Source organism: Dermochelys coriacea, chromosome 10, assembly GCF_009764565.3.
Source record: "Dermochelys coriacea isolate rDerCor1 chromosome 10, rDerCor1.pri.v4, whole genome shotgun sequence".
Taxonomy (NCBI): Eukaryota; Metazoa; Chordata; order Testudines; family Dermochelyidae; genus Dermochelys; species Dermochelys coriacea.
In genome coordinates this window covers 4,352,037-4,370,509 of record NC_050077.1, presented here as the reverse complement: position 1 = coordinate 4,370,509, position 18,473 = coordinate 4,352,037, and the positions used below count along the sequence as shown (strand labels likewise).

At 48.8% G+C, this 18,473-nt stretch overlaps 2 protein-coding genes across 5 annotated transcripts; one reads left to right on the top strand and one right to left on the bottom strand.

Annotated features, from left to right (window-relative positions):
- Positions 1-764: 764 nt before the first annotated feature.
- RPL3L (ribosomal protein L3 like) lies at positions 765-12,308 on the bottom strand. 4 transcript variants are annotated; one of them, XR_006274734.1, is made up of 10 exons: positions 10,469-12,308; positions 9,673-9,841; positions 8,617-8,752; positions 6,119-6,305; positions 4,669-4,829; positions 4,163-4,264; positions 3,445-3,540; positions 2,690-2,809; positions 977-1,939; positions 765-883 (listed from the first exon to the last, which is right to left on the bottom strand). XR_006274734.1 is itself a non-coding variant. In XM_038419038.2 (9 exons), the coding sequence occupies exons 1-9, from the start codon at positions 10,827-10,829 to the stop codon at positions 827-829; spliced, it is 1,389 nt and encodes a 462-aa protein (XP_038274966.2). In that variant the 5' UTR covers positions 10,830-12,308; the 3' UTR covers positions 765-826. The 4 variants fall into 4 exon arrangements, 1 of the variants encoding a protein (XP_038274966.2); XR_006274735.1 differs by lacking the exon at positions 4,163-4,264; XM_038419038.2 differs by lacking the exon at positions 977-1,939.
- Positions 12,309-14,700: 2,392 nt separating this feature from the next.
- Positions 14,701-18,375, top strand: NDUFB10 (NADH:ubiquinone oxidoreductase subunit B10). The gene is made up of 4 exons (XM_038419040.2): positions 14,701-15,018; positions 16,287-16,425; positions 17,058-17,197; positions 18,085-18,375. Exons 1-4 carry the CDS (start codon positions 14,871-14,873, stop codon positions 18,183-18,185), a joined length of 528 nt encoding a protein of 175 aa, XP_038274968.1. The 5' UTR covers positions 14,701-14,870; the 3' UTR covers positions 18,186-18,375.
- The last annotated feature ends 98 nt before the right edge of the window (positions 18,376-18,473 follow it).

The following is an 18,473-nucleotide window of genomic DNA, read 5'->3' as shown; positions in this document are numbered from 1 at the left end:
GGACAGGGATTTCTCCTGAGCACTGAGGAGGAAGGGGAAGCCTGGTCAGCTGGGGTCTCACCTGGGAGTGAAAAAGCAAAGGCAGCATGTCAGTTGTAGATAAAATCCCCCAGCTGGTGCTCCCAGTAGAGCAGGAGTGACTCTGACATGCTTCTTCTGCAACTTGCAGGAGGATTCCTCCCACTCCTGGCTGTGCCCAGCATAGCAGGAAGGATGGGAGAACTTGGTGACCTGAGGGCAGGCTTTGGGCCCAAGCCTTCCTACATGGAAGTTGATAGCAAAACTCGATTGACTTTAAAAAGGGGCAGTTAGCTAACGAATTCCAGAGCAGGCTTATTATGCCCACCGTAAACAGCCCTGCGTGGAGCTGCACAGTCACTTCATTTCTGGGAACAGCCAGGGGAAAACAGCTTTTCCTTGCACTGCCAGCAAGGGTAGTGCACAACTGACGCCTTGTATCTCAGAGTGCCAATGGCCATTCCCTAGACAGCACGAAAGAATTAGAGGACAGGATCTAGGGGATGTTCCTGAGTCCCCAGCGGACCCTTATACAGCTCAGCTAAGAAAAGGCATCTCCAGGGATCGGAGTTTCACTGGACCAGTTTCCCCCATGACTGCCTTTTCAGCAGCCCTGTGGATCTCAATACATGGGGAGAAGACTCTGGGATTGACTGATACCAAGCTCCATTTACACCAGACACCGAAAACAGGGACTAGTTTAAGCTTATTAATAACGGCGCCAGAAGAAGACAGAACAGCTTAGGCCTGGTTTGAAGTCCCTTTATTGGAGGTGCCAAGTTACAGTGGCCATGTGTAATTCAATCCCCTACAATTCTTCCTGGGTTTCTGGCTTCTCCTTCACCAGCTGTTTCTTCTGGGGGCCCTAAAACACAAATGAACAGGTGAAAAGAAGAGATCCCATCACCACTAGCTGATGAGTTCAAGATCCACATTACAAGCCTTCCTCAAGTGTTACCTAGAAAGGCAGTAGGTGAGCTGGATGCTGTGGAATTTCTATTCAGATGTGACCCCTTTTCACTGCACAAGGCTTGCAACACTAGCTGTCATTTCTATTCCCTGGCTGCTAACTCTCAGCTCTCCTCCTGAAAGGCAGCAGCTGTCTAGCTGTGGTCTCTAGAAACCCTCCTAACCCTGGAGGAATGGGGATAATGAATTGCCTGTCCCTGGACTGGCAGTTTGCTTAGCTGGGCAGCATGGAAAGCTTCAATGACTGGTTTGCTACTAAGCCCGGCAAGCTGGCCTGGGGTGATTTGGAAGATTGAGTGGTAAAGTAATCATATTGATTACATTATAGCATCATGACTGTGACTGGATAGATGAGGTTGTGTCAGGAGAATTTCCTATACAATCCTGTTTCAGGAGGTTGCATATGACAACTCCTTCTGAGCAGAATTTTGGAGTAGGGGTTTCTGGTTTGGGTTACCATCAAGGGGATAGATTCTCAGCTGGTTAAATCAGATGAGTCAATGGAGCTACACAGATTTACCCCTGCTGAGGATGGGGTCCCAGCTCTTCTAGTTTACAAGAGAGAGAGAAAATGGTGGTTCGTGCTTTGTGGGGCTATTGTTTTGCTTCTGACCAGCTAAATGTTACTGAATTAAATTAAAATGTGGGGAAGGTTCTGGGTGCTCACCCCACGACAGGAGAAGTTCAGCTGCTTCAAGATAATGGGTTTAATACAGCAGTATTTCTGTGGCCACTTAGGACTTTATCAATGTCACCATGCTGCCACCCTGGCCACTCAGAGGTGACAGCAGGGACAGAACTCATATCTTCCTGCTCCATAAGCTCAGCCCCCTAGCACATGAGCAAAAGGAGAGTCTCCAGGAGTGGTCAGTGTCGAAGCTGCAGCCCTATGCATTAACCTCCAGCCATCCCGAGAGTGGTGTGAAAGGGTTTTATAGCCAGTCCTTCTTACCTGGACAGAAGCTAAACACATGTTGAAACTAACTAGTCTAATAGTCAATCGGCCAGACCCAAACCTGGTGTAAATCAGCATCGCACTATTGAAGTCATGGAGCCATGCTGATGCACACCGGCTGAGGATCTGGTCCACTTAGTATCTAGTCAATTTCACTTTCAGATTTATCCCACAGCACAATGTGGTGGCGGGGTAGGCTGCAAACAATATAAAGGAATGTCTGTCTGGTTTTTTGTTTATAAACCCTTTTCCGCTGAGATTTTTAAAATGTATATGATTTGGGTATTGAAAAGCTTATTTACACAAAATCCCAAATATGAGGCCAAATCCGACCTGACCTTTTTCCTTTAAAAACATTAAAAGTTTAAGTCAGTCCAACCAAATCAAAGAAATGTACAATTAGGAGTGAAAGACACCATATGTCCAACAAGATGCTGCCAACTTAACGGCTTGTTGAATGCACTGTGAGTGCAAACTGGTTGACCATATGGTACATTATTTGCTGGCTTTGGCTAGCTTGTATGACTCTCTCAACCGTCATGTTCCCTCTTTAGCATTGTTTCTGGCAGCTGAACTGCCCTTTATGCAAGACAGTCCTGTTCATTCATTGGTGGTCTTTATTTTCTGGGTCAGGTCCTCAGCTGGTGTTAATCGGTGTAGCTCCTTTGAAATCGATTGAGCGAGGTTAATTCACAACAGCTGAGAACCTGGCCCTCTGATTGCAAAGCCTGCAGAGAATTAACTCACCATGAAAGCTCTCTTCTCTTGAGAAGTCTGGAAACAGCCGTGGCCAAACTTGGAAGTGGTATCAATGAACTTCAGTTCGATGGGTTCCAGAGCCCGACGGCTGCTGTGCACTAAAATGGACTGGAGAAGAAAAGTCACAACATATTAGGCTTATGTTTAACCAGAAATATGAAAGCATGCTTTGATGTGTGTGGAATTAAGACATTTTTATGCACGTCCATTAGTCAATCACTCCAGCAACAGTGGTTTCCTCCGAGACACACCCAGAGTAGCTTTCAGAGTAGCAGCCGTGTTAGTCTGTATTCGCAAAAAGAAAAGGAGTACTTGTGTCACCTTAGAGACTAACAAATTTATTTGAGCATAAGCTTTCGTGAGCTACAGCTCACTTCATGGGACGCACCCGATGAAGTGAACTGTAGCTCACGAAAGCTTATGTTCAAATAAATTTGTTAGTCTCTAAGGTACCACAAGTACCCAGAGTAGCATGACTTTAAGTGCCATTGCCTGCCCACCAGTAACTGAAATGAAGTAGCAGAGTGTGTCAGATTATGCAAGGACTGCTTCCAACAAATGGCAAAACTGTTCTTAAGAGAGACGAGACTGGCTGATCTGAAACTGGAAACACCATATCAGTGAGAATGGCCTAGCAACACACCTCTCTGGGAAATGGTCCCCTGGAAAATCACTACATGACTCACAAAATCAGCTCCTTCCTTACGCGCAGCCTCGGCACTTACTTTCGAGGGGGGGGTTACCTTTCTGAGTGTGAGCACCCGTTTCTTAGTGCCCATGAGACAGCCCTTCAGCATGATGAAATCATTGTTGACTGCACCGTAGTGAGGAAATCCACCCTGCAGGAAAAGGCAGAGGACGGGATTGCAGCAGTGAGATGTGTGGCTAACAGATCTGCATCAGGAAGTGACATTTGCTATTGCAAAGCAGGGTATTTATTATTTAATTATTAATCATCCTACTTATTAACTAACCATTAATATGCTTTGCGCTTATCATACACAGTGCAGCCCGCCCGTGAGGTCTACAAATACTATTACCCCCATTTTACACAGGGGCAAGCTGTCAGAGAGAATAGAGCTGGCTGCAATTTTTTGTTCAAAACCTTTTCTTTAAATGGGAAATAGACTTTTTGTCCAAACTGACATTTCCAACTTGGATGAGATTTTTCTGGGTTTTTGCTGACAAACCAAAAGCCTGTAAGGCAAAAAATGCCAGCTGAAAAAAACTGTTGTTTTTTGGATGTGGAAAATGTTGCAACTTTTGGTTACTCAAAACAAAACAAAACTAGGAATTAAAATCAAAATTTGTATGGCCAGAAAAAATATTTCCCAACCAGCTTTTCCCCAACAGAAACCTTAAGTGACTTGCCCCAGGCCACATCTCTGGTCAGTGGCGGATTCGGGAATGCAGGAGTCCCAGCTCCAGCCCCAACACTTCCTATTTCTTTAGCCCTTTTACCAGCGGCGTGATTGTCTTCTCGGTGACGTCATAGTTCGTCGCGGCGCTGTTCTTCACTATTTTGCCATCTTGTACATGGACCCCACGGCCAATACGGTAAATCTGGGTGAGAGCCCAGGTTGAAATGGAGTTAACGGCTTTAGGACACAGTTACAAACAAAGCGTCACCAACTGAGCACAAAAAAACGAGATGCTAGGTTGGGATAAAACGCATAGGCTCATCTCAGATGTCGTCAGCAGGCAATGGATAGAGTATGTCCCTGCCCATCTGTGTGGACAGCGCCTAGCACAATGGGGTCATGGTCAGTGACTCAGACTCCTAGGCACTATGGTAATAAAAATAATCAACAATAATAACATCACCAAAGGAAGCCTTAAATTCCCTCCTGCCCTGAAATTACATGCATGACAGAGAGATGGCTCAGTACAGGAGAGGAGAGAGAAGGGGGCTCGAAAAGAGGAGAAACTGCACTAGGCCCAAGGGAGGTGTCACATCGGTGTCATACCTTCTTGTTGAGCTCCGTGCGATGGTGGTAGCCCTTCTGGCCAGCCCGGGCAATGGAGTAGCCCACCCGGGCTGGATGCCAGGCTCCAATGCAGGCCACTTTGCGTAAGCCTTTATGAGTCTTCCTTGGGAGCTTCTTGGCATGCCAGCGGCTGGTCACCCCTAGGAAAGCAGGACGGGATGATACTATAGGAGGAGCCAAGGGGGACAGGTGGTGGTGCTTCAGAGCCAGAAATCAGAGCGAGTGTCTGTGGGGTTTGTCTTATGTTGCATCTCAAGTTATGAGAAGACAGTGGGTCAGATTGAAGCAAACAGCCATTTTCAGAATCAGGGGCCCATGGACAGAACTGTACTCACTTTGCATTGAACTGACTGGACCATGGTGTGTCCTCCGCACGCGCGCGCAAACACACACTCTGGTTTTGTCAGCACTGAAATGACCTTTTGTCCTTATTTTGTTTACTTCAGATTTCAGCAGGCCAAGTGCCCTTAGGGCTCCCATGAGAACTAAGCCCATAACTAATAACAGGGCATTTTGAACCAGGTAAACGGAACCAAATCTGCTAAGAAGAGAACAGACGTATGGGTACAAATCCAGCAACTCTTTGGTGTCCCTTGTGAAATGAGGTGGGGGGCCTCTCAGTCTGGCTGCTGCTCAGCCTACATCTCGAGGACGACCACCTCTACTGGCACCAATTGTCCCCCCCTGTCGGTCATCTCGGCTGTGAGGCTGAGGATGAAATGAGGGAATGAGAAATTAACCCCCGTCTTGTCCTCCAGAAGAGGACCCCCAGGACATGGGGGGTTGCAGTGTACTGTCTGTGGGATGCTCGCACTACCACTGCTTCTGTTGTACCTGTTCTGGGAATAGGCATTTCACCAACACTAAAAACAATGTTTTAAAGAAATGTACAGTCAAAATAAAGTGGAGTCTGTTCTCCTGTGGATGTCACACAAGGTGAAGCTTCTATGCATCAATGTTAATTATTCACAATGATGCATAGATTCTTCACTGTGTTTAATTGTGAATTACTGTTAATTAGATGAGGTCAAGAAGTCATGCCTTAACAATTACAGATTAGTAAATAATTACTATTAATAATCATATTAAGTCCTCAGCACTCATATGGCTTTTTCATCCACAGATCTTGAAACACTTGACATAGCTGTCAGTGTCACTATCCCCATTTTACAGATGGAGGAACTGAGGTGCAGAGAGGGCATGCAACTGGCTCAGGGCCACAGATTGAGTTGGTGTGAGCACTGGGATTATAATTTAGGTCTCCCGACTTCCTGTCCTTTGTTTACTCCACTAGAAAATGGCCTCCCCCAGGAGCATCAAGGAGGCCCCACAGCACAATACCCAAGCAATGTGTAAGCACCCCTCTGCCCATCCACCTCAGAGGATCCATGCCAAGCCCCTTGGCAAAGGACCCTCCCTCCCCCTGTACCTTTCATCCCGCGCCCCTTGGTCACCCCGATGACGTCGATCATTTCGTTCTGGCTGAAGACTGCGTGCACAGAGACCTGCTTTTCCAGCTTCTCGTGAGCCCAGTCCACCTTGTCGGCCACCGTCCCGCCGTTCAGCTGGATCTCCATCACGTGGGCCTTCTTCTGACGCAGCGGGAGCAGCTTCATCTGCATTGGGCAGCGAGGGCCAAGAAATGACACCAGGCCTGTGGGTGTGAATGTGTTCCCAGGGGCAATATCCCTGAGTGCTGCGGGGAGGAAACAGGGCCAGCTTGGACCCAAGTGGGCTGTTTGCAGTTCAGTCTGCCTGAGTCTAGCTAATCTGTCTACCCAGGTGTACGTAAAGCACCCACTCACCATACTGTCTCCCCAGCAGCGAAGCCCTAGACGTGGCATTTCAGGGTCTCTTATGCTTTTATTATATCTCAGCAGGGCTGCAGACTCCTGACTGGGGAGGGGGAGAAGAGCACTCACCGGTGGGGGGTCCATTCGCCCTGGGAAAGAGAGAGGCAAGCAGGTGGCACCTGGCTTTACTCTCCTGCCACCTCATCCAGCCAGCAGCATGAACAGGACTCCAAGGGAGCTGCCTCCAGCCCCTGCAGCTTGGGACAAGTCAGCCAGAGAGAGAGAGAAGATGGAACCAAGAGAGGGAGAATCCTAGAGGGTCCCCCACAAACTAAACCCTGATGGGGAAAAATAACCCATCAAGCCATGAAGTGTTTGTTGTGTGAGTGAGGCACATCCAATGTGCATGCTCACTGAGCACATGCATGCGCACACACTTACTAAGCAGACACACTTTCACTAAGCATACATCCCCATATGTCTGCACACATTTATATATGCATGTACACACAGCATATATGTATACACACATACTCTAAGCACACACATGCGCACACACTAAGCACACATCCCCATGTGTGCACACAGCATGTGTGTATACACACACTCACTAAGCACACACACACTTTCACTAAGCATATATCCCTTAAGTGTGCACACATCTATATATGTACACACACACATATAAACTAAGCATACACACACTAAGTACACGGTGTGGCTAGGAACAGAGCAAAGCCCACTCTTCCTGGGGCAGCCGGGCACAGACAAATGGAAACTGGGCTCTGCTAACTAGCATTCACTGTGGAGTGCTGCAGAGAATCCTCTGAGCCCAGGGGCTGGATAGATTTTAACAGGAGCCTATCTGTGGGAACAGTGTACGTCACTGAAGCTCACCAGCTGTGCAGCAGCAGCATGGATACAACCACAGGGCCAAACCCTCCAGCCCTTACTTATAGGGATAGTCTTACCATCTCCAACGGGACTATTCAGAGGCGCACAGGCAGACTGGGGTCTAGCTCAGCAGTGTTTTGTGCTATCAGCCTGCATTTCCAGCTGATTACTCTGCACCGTGGGCAGCCTTCTCCTCTCCCCAGCCTCAGCAGCACTTGCCAGCCCCACCAATGCAGCTCAGACCGATGCAATCCCACAAACGGCCATGCGACCAGCCCCAGGCTCCCCAAGACGATCCCCTCCTCACACAGTGCTAGAAGGCAGCGCTGCGGCATCACCTCCCCTCCCAGCGACCTCACGCAGTGTCACATCCCACTTTTCAAAATCAGCTGGTAGTGATGGCTGCAGCCCGGCCTGTCCATGTCACGTGGACAGACACAACTTTAGAACTGCTGTGGCAAGCTGACAAGCCCAAACTAGCCCAAAGGGAGGCCTCTGTGTCCACGGGCCAGCCCAGACCCTCCTGGGCTCTGGGGAGTTGAAAGCTCCCCGAGGATCCAAATTCAAATAGCCCCTGAGTATCCAGTCGCTCTGGCACCTGGCAAGCCCTTCCCTGCAGCCAGGCTCACAGGTTATTTTTACCCCGTCACCTGACACCAGTTGCTAATCTGAGATGAACTCATCAGTGGGCCTTTGACCCTTTCCGGGTGCCAGCGTTACAGCGTTCACTGAGGGGCTTGGGAGCAATGCCTGCTCCCTCCCAACGAGCTTGCAAGTGCCTCTGGCACTTCCCATTGCAAGCTCTGTGGCTTCTCCGGGGTCCCGAGCAGCAGCAAGGAGATGGAAAACCACAGGCCCAAGCCTTCCACAATAGTCGGGGTGTCAGTGCCAGGCTCCTGGGAGAATCCAAGTGTAGAGACTTCCATTGTGCCTGTTGGATTCCCCCTTGCACTTTCAAATGGATGAGGTTGCTCTCTGGTAAGTGGCTGCAACGGTCAGCATGCACCTCCTGCAGCATGCACATACCACATCTCCAGCACCCACTAACCTGCCTGCTACTCCAATCCCCGCATCAGTGACAAGAGGCCCCATCCCCCTCCCAGCCACAAGACCCTCCATTCCCCTCCAGTGATGAGAAATGCCCTGATTCCCACTTGCTAGTTGCTCCCAGCTGCCAAGCCCTCGCCCCACTCGAACAGGTTATTGGGGTCAAGCCCCACACACTGTGTGAAGTTCTGACCTGAGTGTGGACGATGACTCGAATGATCTTGCAGTACTTCTTCATGGCCGCAAAATCCTTCTCTAGCTGTTTCTTCCCATCCTTGTCCTGCCATTTTTTGCAGTACTTGGTGAAAGCCTTCTTCTTGCTCTTGTGCCTAAGGACAGGAGCCTTTTAATTATGCTGGAGACTGGAATAATGAAGCACAGAATCTCAGAAACACAGTACAACATGTGTGACAAGGTTGCTTAAGTGCTTAAGGCATGCTATTGGAAGCATCATGCATCCATGGCTCATTGCACCAAGCTGAGGTGAACACACGAGACCATTAGAGGGAGCTCAGAGTAGGAAATAGTGGAAGGACATTAATGGACTGACAACACTTGTAATTCTGGCAGCTTTTTGTATAGAGACTCCAGTTGACGTCCACTGATTTGCTCATTTAGTGAAGTCAAAATACACCAGCAAAAATAGAGCTAAATAGAAATGAGACAAACCAGTCTCTCTTGATCACGGACATTTTAGGGGCCAGATTTGAAGGCATGTTTACACAACTATTAAAGCCATAAGTTTGCTCAATTACAAAGACTCAAGCGATCACTTTCCCCACTGCTGCTCCAAGATTTGGGGAGTCAAACTCTACAATGGTACGGAAGGGCCACGGGCTAGATTTTGCTTTAATTTACAGCCCCGTAAAACTGGAATTACTCTACTGACTTCAATAGAGTTACTTTGGTGAACCAATTACAACGGTGAGCAGAATCTGGCCTCAGCTATGCGATGTATAATTAACCTGTGGAATTCACTGCCACATCACCAAGACTAATAACTCAGTACTATTATTACACTAATCAGAAATTTGTGCGCACACGTTTTTATTCACAGAAGCCAAAACGGTCGTGTCGCACAGCTGTGCACAATTAAACAGCTGCTGGATTTCACCCCAGAGGCAGCTGCAGATGGGTGAAGGATTCCAGTGTGGATTCATTACGGGGAGCCTTTTGTGGCTAACATGGGGGTGGGGAAAGGGGATGCTGTTACAATTGCCAGGAAACCCATGCACCGAGAGAGTCTTACCAGTTCTTGTAGAAGCGGCGTCTGCATTCATCACTGAGGTGCTCAGCAAAAATGGTCCTGAAATTTCTCAGGCCCCTGGGGGTGTCTATGTATCCCACAAGCCCAACCACTACCAGAGGCGGGGTCTCCACTATTGTGACTGCTTCCACCTCTTCCCTCTTGGAAAGCTCTGAAATCAAAGGGTGTAACAGTGAAGTCAATGGGAGTTGACTGCTCAGCGTCTCACAGGACAAGGTTCTTTCAGGAGAGCCATGGGTGGCTAGTAATTCTTTTAATTAGATACCCAAGTTCATGGTGCTCAATGCACCTTCAACTACACCATGTCCCAGCAAAGGGCAACTGTCAATTGGTGTCTCCGCCTTTTATAAAGGCAAATTAGCTTAGAGCAGATGGGGATGCCAGTTGCACAGAATTGGAGACCTACCTTTGTCTACTGCCCAGAAAGCAACACAATTTCCCCACCTAAACGCTGGGACCCCATGCAGAGTATGAGAGAAGTTATCCCTCAGTGGGCCATTCGCTGCTTGGCTTCTTTGCCAACAGGGAGCTAACTAATACCAGCTGTGCTGATGACCTTATGATATAAGGTAGGAATTGCACTGAGAACGTCTAAACAGCTGCCAGATGATTTTTGGTCATTGGTGAACTGCCATTTCAAATCCAGGCTAGGTTAGAGAGGAAGGGCTCCATCACCCATTTCCAATCCCCACGAGCTATCCATCCCAGCCAGCCATAAGCGACTTTTCCCTCTATTCTTTCCTGACTCGAACTAACTGATTCAATCAAAGCCTCTTACTCAGTCCTGGCCTGTGAACTTCTCGTAGAATGTGCGTCATGCCAGCTTTGTAGCCCAGAAAGGCTGTCAGGTGGACTGGCTTGCTGGGATCATCCTTGGGCCAGGTCTTCACCTTCCCTCGGTGACGCCGGCTTCTTTTATGAGGGAGGAAGCCCAAGTGGCCATGCCTGGGAGCTGAAAACTTGCGATGGGACTGGGAGAAGGCAAGAAACAAAAAGGATTCAGTTTTACCTTCAAACCCAGAAGGGTATGGGTCTGAACTAATGCTGATTGAAGACAATGGGAATCCTTGGACTTCAGTTGGATCGGCTCTATGTATATTACAGATTTCAGGACAGCAGCTTGTTACATCAGGGCCCATCTGCTATTTGATGTTTAGAAATAAAAAAGGAATGATATGAATTACAAAGACCATTATGTATCTTGCCAATGGATGGATAATCTCAAAGTCTTCTCAGACCTGAGGGAGGAAATTCACAAATAAATTTTTCCTCCATTTCCAGTAACAGAGGAAAAGATCTCCCTAAAGGGACAGATTTTATTTAAGTTTATAAATGTAGTCCCCAGCCTTTGCATCAAAGCATTCAAGTCTCTGTGAAAACTGCTGATGAGGATTTGCTAAATAAAACACTTTGACTATAATTGTCCTTCTTTCTGCTAAGAGATGCACAATGTTTTCCAGTTTTGCCCCACTTTGGCGTCCATTATTATTCTTAATATGTGTCATGGTCACACGTAGAGGGCATGGTCAGGGTTTGTATAGCATTGTGTGCAGTGCTGCACAAACCCAGAGTGAAAGTGAGGCCCTGCCTTGATGTCCGTACATTCTCATCCAGACAAGCCACAATCAATGGCGGTAACTAACACTTGGAAGACATGGGAGAGGGTGGACAAAGGAAACCATAAGAAGAACATGCACGTATACAGGTCAAATATGTACTTTGTAAAGCAAATTATGAGAATTAAGTAGAAAAGTCACAATCATGAACTCAAGCTGTGCACAGCAACCACTACCACTTTGGAGGAAGTTGGACAAATTCTTACAATAGCCGCATAAAGTTGAGGTTAAGGGAATCAGCCCAGCAGCAAAGGGGTAAATTTACATTCACTACACTACAACTCACTCTTGTTTATTCAGTAATTCCAGTACCAGGTTTCCCTTTCCCCTAAGCTTATTCTCCAACCCAAAGTGGAACTGATTGTTGATTTCAAGCCAGTTTCAAATGCGCTGGTTTAATCTGCCGAATGAATATCTCAAGTCCATTAAATGTTCTACCCTACAAGCTACAAGACATTAACATGGAACGTTACAGACCATGAGATGTCTTCAGCACAGGTCAGCAGCCCAATGAGGCAGTCACCAAGTGCCTCTACAGTCTAATACCTAAGATGTTTATCAGTCTGAAGACACAAATTTAGCTGCTGGCTTCATTCAATGCTATATTCATTTCATGCTCAGCAAATCTGCCAGGATCTGACTCTAACAACAGTTGTGATGTGCTAAAGGTCAATTGCCAGTGTCTCAATTTACCACAGAAACAAATTGAACATGAATGGAGGGAATTACAATTGCTACCTACAGCACAATATATGAAGACAAAATTCTGCCCTCATTTATACCTAGGCAACCCCATCACTCCCAGCTAGATAACTACATTCCTAATTAACTACCTCCAGAGATTTTTTTCTCATGCATGCCTGCCCTGCTGGCAACTCCCCAAGAGCAGGGGCCTAGGCCGGGTATTCCCAAAGGGGATGTTATGATTGCTTTGTTACCTCAGGGCAGGGAAGATTCCCCTCCTCTCAGCAATCTGATTTCCTGTACTTGGCAGCACTATATTTAGAACTGGTTTCAGAGTAGTACCCGTGTTAGTCTGTATTCGCAAAAAGAAAAGGAGTACTTGTGGCACCTTAGAGTCTAACAAATTTATTTGAGCATAAGCTTTCGTGAGCTACAGCTCACTTCATCGGATGCATCCGATGCAGTGAGCTATAGCTCACGAAAGCTTATGCACAAATAAATTTGTTAGTCTCTAAGGTGCCACAAGTACTCCTTTTTTTTATATTTAGAACTATCACTAAAGGGAAGTCAACGTATTCTGTGTATATACTGCTTCATAAAATGGCCAAATCCTGAGCTCAGACCCCGATCCTGCAACAAGCTCCATGCAGGTGGATCCTGACCCCATGCAGAGCTCATCACAGGACTGGGGCTTTCAATTCATACTCAGACAAAACTCATCCATTTCACTAAGTATGGACAGAGTAAGAATCTCAGGGTCCTCTCCCCACCCCTCCCACCCACCAGTCCTATATTGTCTCCTGTGCTCTGTTCAGCCCAAACAATGAGGGCTTTCACCACTTCATTTTAGAGAGACTATTCCACATAGTCAAACAGATTGCATGGGGGGAAGCATTTCCTGATATCTCTTTAGCCCTTTCACTGTGCAACACTGAAATAGTGTCTATTCAACAGCAGTAGCATTTCTTTAAGTGATGATATTTCATTAGTCCTATCCAGAGAGGACATAACAGGTGCATTGGCAGCATCTGATGGTGTGCTTTAGCTCAAGTAACTAGCTGTGCAGTAAGAAAGAGGTTAAAATCTATCAGTAAAGTATAATTTAATAGCCCTTGTTTGTTTTTACTCATTTTAGTTACTTGGGATCTGCTTAATCCTTTACTTCAGGTCTTCCATAGTCTGCCTATCCAGAGACTAATGGGATCTGACAGGATATGTAAGAGTTAATATTGTCACCCATCTCTATGAAAATCAAGACTGTTCTGATTTTCAAATATTTTTCCTGGACTCACAAACAGCAGCTCACAGAAGTCTCCAAATACCCATCTTTGAGCAGAAGTGGGGTGGGGAAGGGAGATGCAAATACAATCCCTTCTTTCTTGTAGGTCCATGTTGTACCATACAGTATCATGCTGAACTGGTACTTGCACTAAATGAAGACTTTAAAAAGAGAGGCAAATTGGCTGTCTGATAGGATGCCACCCGGCCTAGGTTGTTTTCTCTTTTTTTACTAGCTTGGCTGAGGTTTGCATTTGCACGAAAACCAGTTAAACCTTGACAGATGCCAGATCTTTTCATATCTCTACATTTAGTAATAAAAATAAAGCCCCTGTCTGTGGAGAAAAAGTGACGGGCATCATCATCGGATTGTTTTAATCCTTCCCGAAACAGCCCCATGTCTCAGAACAAGTGAATGTTGCCACAATATCCAGCTAAAGCATCACTACAGGTAGCAGTGGGATTGCCCACTGTTAGTCTTCAAGGGCCTGATCCTGCCCCCGTCGAAATCTAAAGGAATTTTGTCCTCGACTTAAATGAGAGCACAATCCTTCCCCCTCCCGAAAGCTCCAGAACCACTTAACCAGGGGCCTTTCATTTTTCTCTTTTGAAAAGCTGGCAGCATCACAACACACAGGGCTGCGTGTTCCCGTGTTTCTGAACGCAGCACGGCCGCTCTGCTCGAGGGGATCCAGCAGTGCCGTGTGGGGGTCCCACCAGAGGCGAGTGAGTGCTGCGGACTGGGAGTCAGGACGCCGGGGTCCCACTCCTGGCTCTCACCGCAAGCAAAGGCAGAAATAAGAGCCCAAGACCCCAGCAGGCAGAGTCAGGGTTCCTGAGCTTTTCCCTGCCCCCGGCAGCGAGTCAGAGGGCTTGCGGAGTTTGTGCCAGGGGGACTAATAGGTGGTAGGGGTCCCAGAGGGCTCGTGCGGGGGCAGGAGCCCTGGGGCCGATCCCCGGGGGGGGGGTGGCACAGCTCTTTGCAAAGGGGGGGGGCGGTACCAGGCTCGCCGGGGGCCGTCGGGTCGAGGCTGGGAAGGGGGTCCCAGGGGTACTGACCCCCTCTGGCCCCTTCCAGCCCGCCTGGAGCCCGCTCTCCCCGGGACTGAGGCAGCCCCGCTCCGCCCCCCCTTAGGAAGGAGCGAGGGGTGCATGGGGCGGGGACACCGTTGCTGGCTCACCATTTGCCAGGCTCTAATATAACCACACACCACGTGCTACATACTGACAGCCCCCCCCCCGGCGCGTGCTGCCCTGGCGCCCGGGCAGAGGCTCCCTCCCCAAGGCTCGCGGAGAGCCCTGAGCATCAGGCGGTAACGACCGGAGGAACTACATATCCCAAGGGGCATCGGGGGGCGGGTGGGGGGGAATCCGTGAGGCTGCGCATGCGCATTGGGTGCCCCCGTTTTCTGCCCCGGAAACGAGACTCTCTCTCCCGAAGCGCAGCGCGGCAGGACGCTACCCTGATTGCGCATGCGTCTCCGTCACCTTTGACCTTTGCCGTCACGTGACCCCCCCCTCTTCCAGCTTAGGGGGGGGCGGGGGTCGCCATCTTGTCCGGGCCGGCGGTGAAGGAGATTCCGGGGCCGCTGCTGTGTCGCGATGCCGGATGACTGGGACCCGGAGGTGTACAAGGGGCCGCCGAGCCGCACCCCCGTCCCCGAGAAGCGGACGTCGCTGCCTAACCCGGTCACCATCATCCAGACCCTCTTCTACTACAGCGTCGACGCGCCGGTCACCTTCTTCCGAGGTAGCGGGCCGGGCCCCCGCCCCGCTGGGTGGATCGGGCCCCCCTGCAGCCAAGCGGGGGTCGGTGCAGGGGGGGCCCTTCCCCGCCCCTAGCCGTGCCCGGACGGCGCCCGCCTCTCCCGGCCCATCCCCGTGGAGCTAGGCCTAGCCCCGGGGCAGCGCTTCGGGCTGCACGCTCGGGTCAGGGTTCACCCCGACCCCGTGCTGGGTCCCAGCCGCCCAGTAGGGGAGCCCTCCCCGCCCCCGCCTGACAGCTGCGGCAACAGGCAGCTCGGCTTCATGGATAGGGTGACCAAATAGCCGCTGGAAAAACGGGACAGAGCGTGGGGGTAATAGGCGCCTATATAAGAAAAAGTCCCCAAAAATCCGGGGCATCTGGTCACCCTATTCATGGATATCCCCGGCTGAGCTGTTGCTGCCGGAGGGTCATGGGAGACCGTCCCCTCCGAGCTCCATCCCAGCCACGATCGATCGCTTCATGATTCCCTGTTCGGTTCATTCCCTCTGGGGCACCCGGCACTGGCCGCTGTCGGAAGACAGGACACTGGGCTAGATGGACCCTTGGTCTGACCCAGTGTGGCCGCTCCTATGATCTGCCCAGGACGGGGCTTGGCATCTGGGGATGTGTCCCACTCCTGTCTGGCGGTACTGCCCGGTGCCGGGTTGCTTTCAGTGCCGTGTGCTCTGTGGAGTCGTCCCCCGCCCCCCTTACTGCTTTTTGATGGAGAGTCATTCATCACTTCTGATAAAGTGAGGAACGCTGGTTTCCCTTCCCTGGTTTGTTTTGAACTCTGTGATAGAAAATATCAGGCTGATAACCCGGAAGGCAAGTGACCTGCCTGATTTTGTGGCACTTAAGACATCGTAGTTAAGCGTTTACTGTATTTCTCTAGTGTTCCAGCTTAGCAGTCTCTCAGTAGAGTTAGTTCTGGAAAGTGATGGCAGATGGACATGTGCCTGATATTATCAATCGTTCCTGCCCAGTCAGTGGTACATAGGCTGAATAGAAAGTAACTCAGGATTTTGTTGCCGAACAAAATACATATTGCAAAATTCCTTTCATTTTTATTTTCCAAGTCACCCAATACACGTTAGGTTATGGAGACAATTTTTATCATGTGTCCTGTATGATTTCCATCCTAAACAAGGACTGTACCGTGTCCAGTAGTTGTTTTAGTTGGTTCTGTCCATCTCTTGTTTAGCACAGTTTGAAGGGAATATTTGATTAGTACCTTGAAGGTGCATGAATGTGGTGGTTGACTTTTGCAGAATGGATTGAGCGCCAACACGCGAAGAAAAAATTTTATTACTATCATCGAAATTACCCCCGGGTGCCGGATCTAACGGAGTGCTTGGAGAATGACTACGTATGCTTCTTTGAAGCTGAGGCACAGTGGCGGAGGGACATGTATGTATACCTACCGCATAGCTGTCATGGCTTTGGAGCCTTATTCCATTGATGAAACCTACTGATGAGTCTCTTCGAGCACAGGATTTTTTTTTTCTGTTAGTAGATTGCTTGGGATTGGTATGCAGCTTTCATGTGGTTTGAAGGTGCAAAAATCGCAGTAGATTTCCCCCCCTCCCCCCCCGCCCCACAATGGAAGTTTAGAAGCCTGTGCCTGATTCAGTCATAGCTTGTCATAGTAGATATTCCACTCTGAGGTTTCCCCCAGCTCCTGCTCCACTTTAGGAAGCTTCTCTTCGGCTAGCAAAGCCAATAAGCTTCCTTAGAAGCTTATTTCAAATATTGGGTAGCTGCTGGGTTTTTCATCTATCCCTGACAGAGTTACAAGTATCTTTGAGAGTAGAACCCAAAGATCACTACTGATTCTCCTTCTCTGATGCCACTACAGATGGCATTGCTGCCAAGCTCCTGGGGCTTGATTTTGCTTAGTTCTGCCTTTTAATTGTATCCTCTATTAAAGCAGCTAATAAAATGGTCTCTTGTTCTATCCAGAATATAACTTATTACAGTATTCTCCAGCTGCAGGAAGTTATTGTCACTGCCACAGTCACACTGATCTCTCTCTCACACAGGAAAGTTGATCAGGAAATTGTGAAGATAATTCAGGAAAGGGTAGGAGCTTGCCAGCAGAGGGAAGGACATAGCTTCATTCAGAACTGTGCAAAGGAGATGGAGCAGTTTGCTCAGGTTGCTAAAGCCTATCAAGATAGATGTGAGTAAGGCCATTTAAGGCCTCAATTTATTTGAAAAATGTTCAGGTTTGACTGTGGCATGACTGGGGTCAGGGGGAGAGAGCAGGAAAGGATGTCTAATATCCTAAACCTAACCTAAAGATTTGGAGACTGGTGCTCTAGCTTGTGAAAGAGGGGCCCTAGAGCAACCCTCTTTGATAAGTGCTCAGAAAGGAACTGTGCCTATGCTTTATTCAGAGCAGGGGTGGGCAAACTATGGCGGCCTGCAGGATTGCCACCCCTGTGGCACCATGGGCCCTGTGCTGCTCTGGGAAGCGGCCAGCACCACATCTCTGCAGCCCCTGGCAGGGGGCAGAGGTCTCCTCCTGCTGCTCTTGCCTTTGGGTACCTCCCCCGAAGCTCCCATTGGCTGCCGTTCCCTGTTCCTGGCCAGTACCTACAGCCAAGAGCAGTGCATGGAGCCCTCTCCCTGAGGGGATACAGGGACATGATGCTGGCTGCTTCCCAGAGCAGTGCAGGGCCGGGGACAAGGCAGGCAGGGAGCCTGCCCTGGTGTGCACTGCTGCCATCTTGGAGCTGCTCCAGGTAAGTGGGGCCAGAGTCTGAACCCCTCCTCCCTGCCTGCACCCCAACCTCCTTCCCTGAGCCCCCTTATACACCCTACACCCCTCCTTTGCCTGAGCCCCTTCCTGAACACCACACCCCAGCTCTACATTCATAGCCCTGCATGCAATCTCCCCATCCAGATGTTGCCCTTAGACCAAAAAGTTTGCCTACCCCTGCTTCAGAGGATGGAACTGTAATGAAGGGGGGTGGATGGTATTTAAAACCTTGTTAAAGTCTTCAGTGGGGCATCAAGCTAAAGCACCTGATTGAACACTTCACATTTCTTCTAATCTTGTTTTAGATGCTGATCTTGGTGCCCATGGAACTGCTAGAAAATGTTTAATGAAGCAGAAACATAGAATGATTGCAGAAAGAAAAGCACAAGTAGAAGCAAAAGATTAAGCTCAAATCTTCAATTAGTATTTGAAGTTTAAGGTTTGAATACTGTATTATGTGACAGATTTTGAGTGGTAGCTGTGTTACTCCTCATTGTATTGTGAGTCTTCTAATGTACCTGGATGCTGAGGCTTGTATGAGTTGTATTACTCAACTGTACAATAAAGCATTTGCAGAGAACATCTCTGGCCAATAACTAGGTTCAAGAGCTTATGATGCTGTCAGCCTTGCTAAGAGGTGAATGTATTAGCAGAACTATCAATGCCATTGTTGTAAAGAAATGAGCAAAAACAC

What these genes read in the sequence shown, in the direction of transcription:
- RPL3L (XM_038419038.2), bottom strand. Translation starts at nt 10,829, where the DNA reads ATGGGCCCTGATGTAACAAGCTGCTGTCCTGAAATCTGTAATATACAT. An exon ending in GAGTCATCGTCCACACTCAG is followed by an intron (nt 6,306 to 8,616) that starts GTCAGAACTTCA and finishes TGCCCAATGCAG; the next exon opens with ATGAAGCTGCTCCCGCTGCG. An exon ending in CAAGGGGCGCGGGATGAAAG is followed by an intron (nt 4,830 to 6,118) that starts GTACAGGGGGAG and finishes CTGCTTTCCTAG; the next exon opens with GGGTGACCAGCCGCTGGCAT.
- NDUFB10 (XM_038419040.2), top strand. Translation starts at nt 14,871, where the DNA reads ATGCCGGATGACTGGGACCCGGAGGTGTACAAGGGGCCGCCGAGCCGC. An exon ending in GCCGGTCACCTTCTTCCGAG is followed by an intron (nt 15,019 to 16,286) that starts GTAGCGGGCCGG and finishes TGACTTTTGCAG; the next exon opens with AATGGATTGAGCGCCAACAC. An exon ending in GCACAGTGGCGGAGGGACAT is followed by an intron (nt 16,426 to 17,057) that starts GTATGTATACCT and finishes TCTCTCACACAG; the next exon opens with GAAAGTTGATCAGGAAATTG.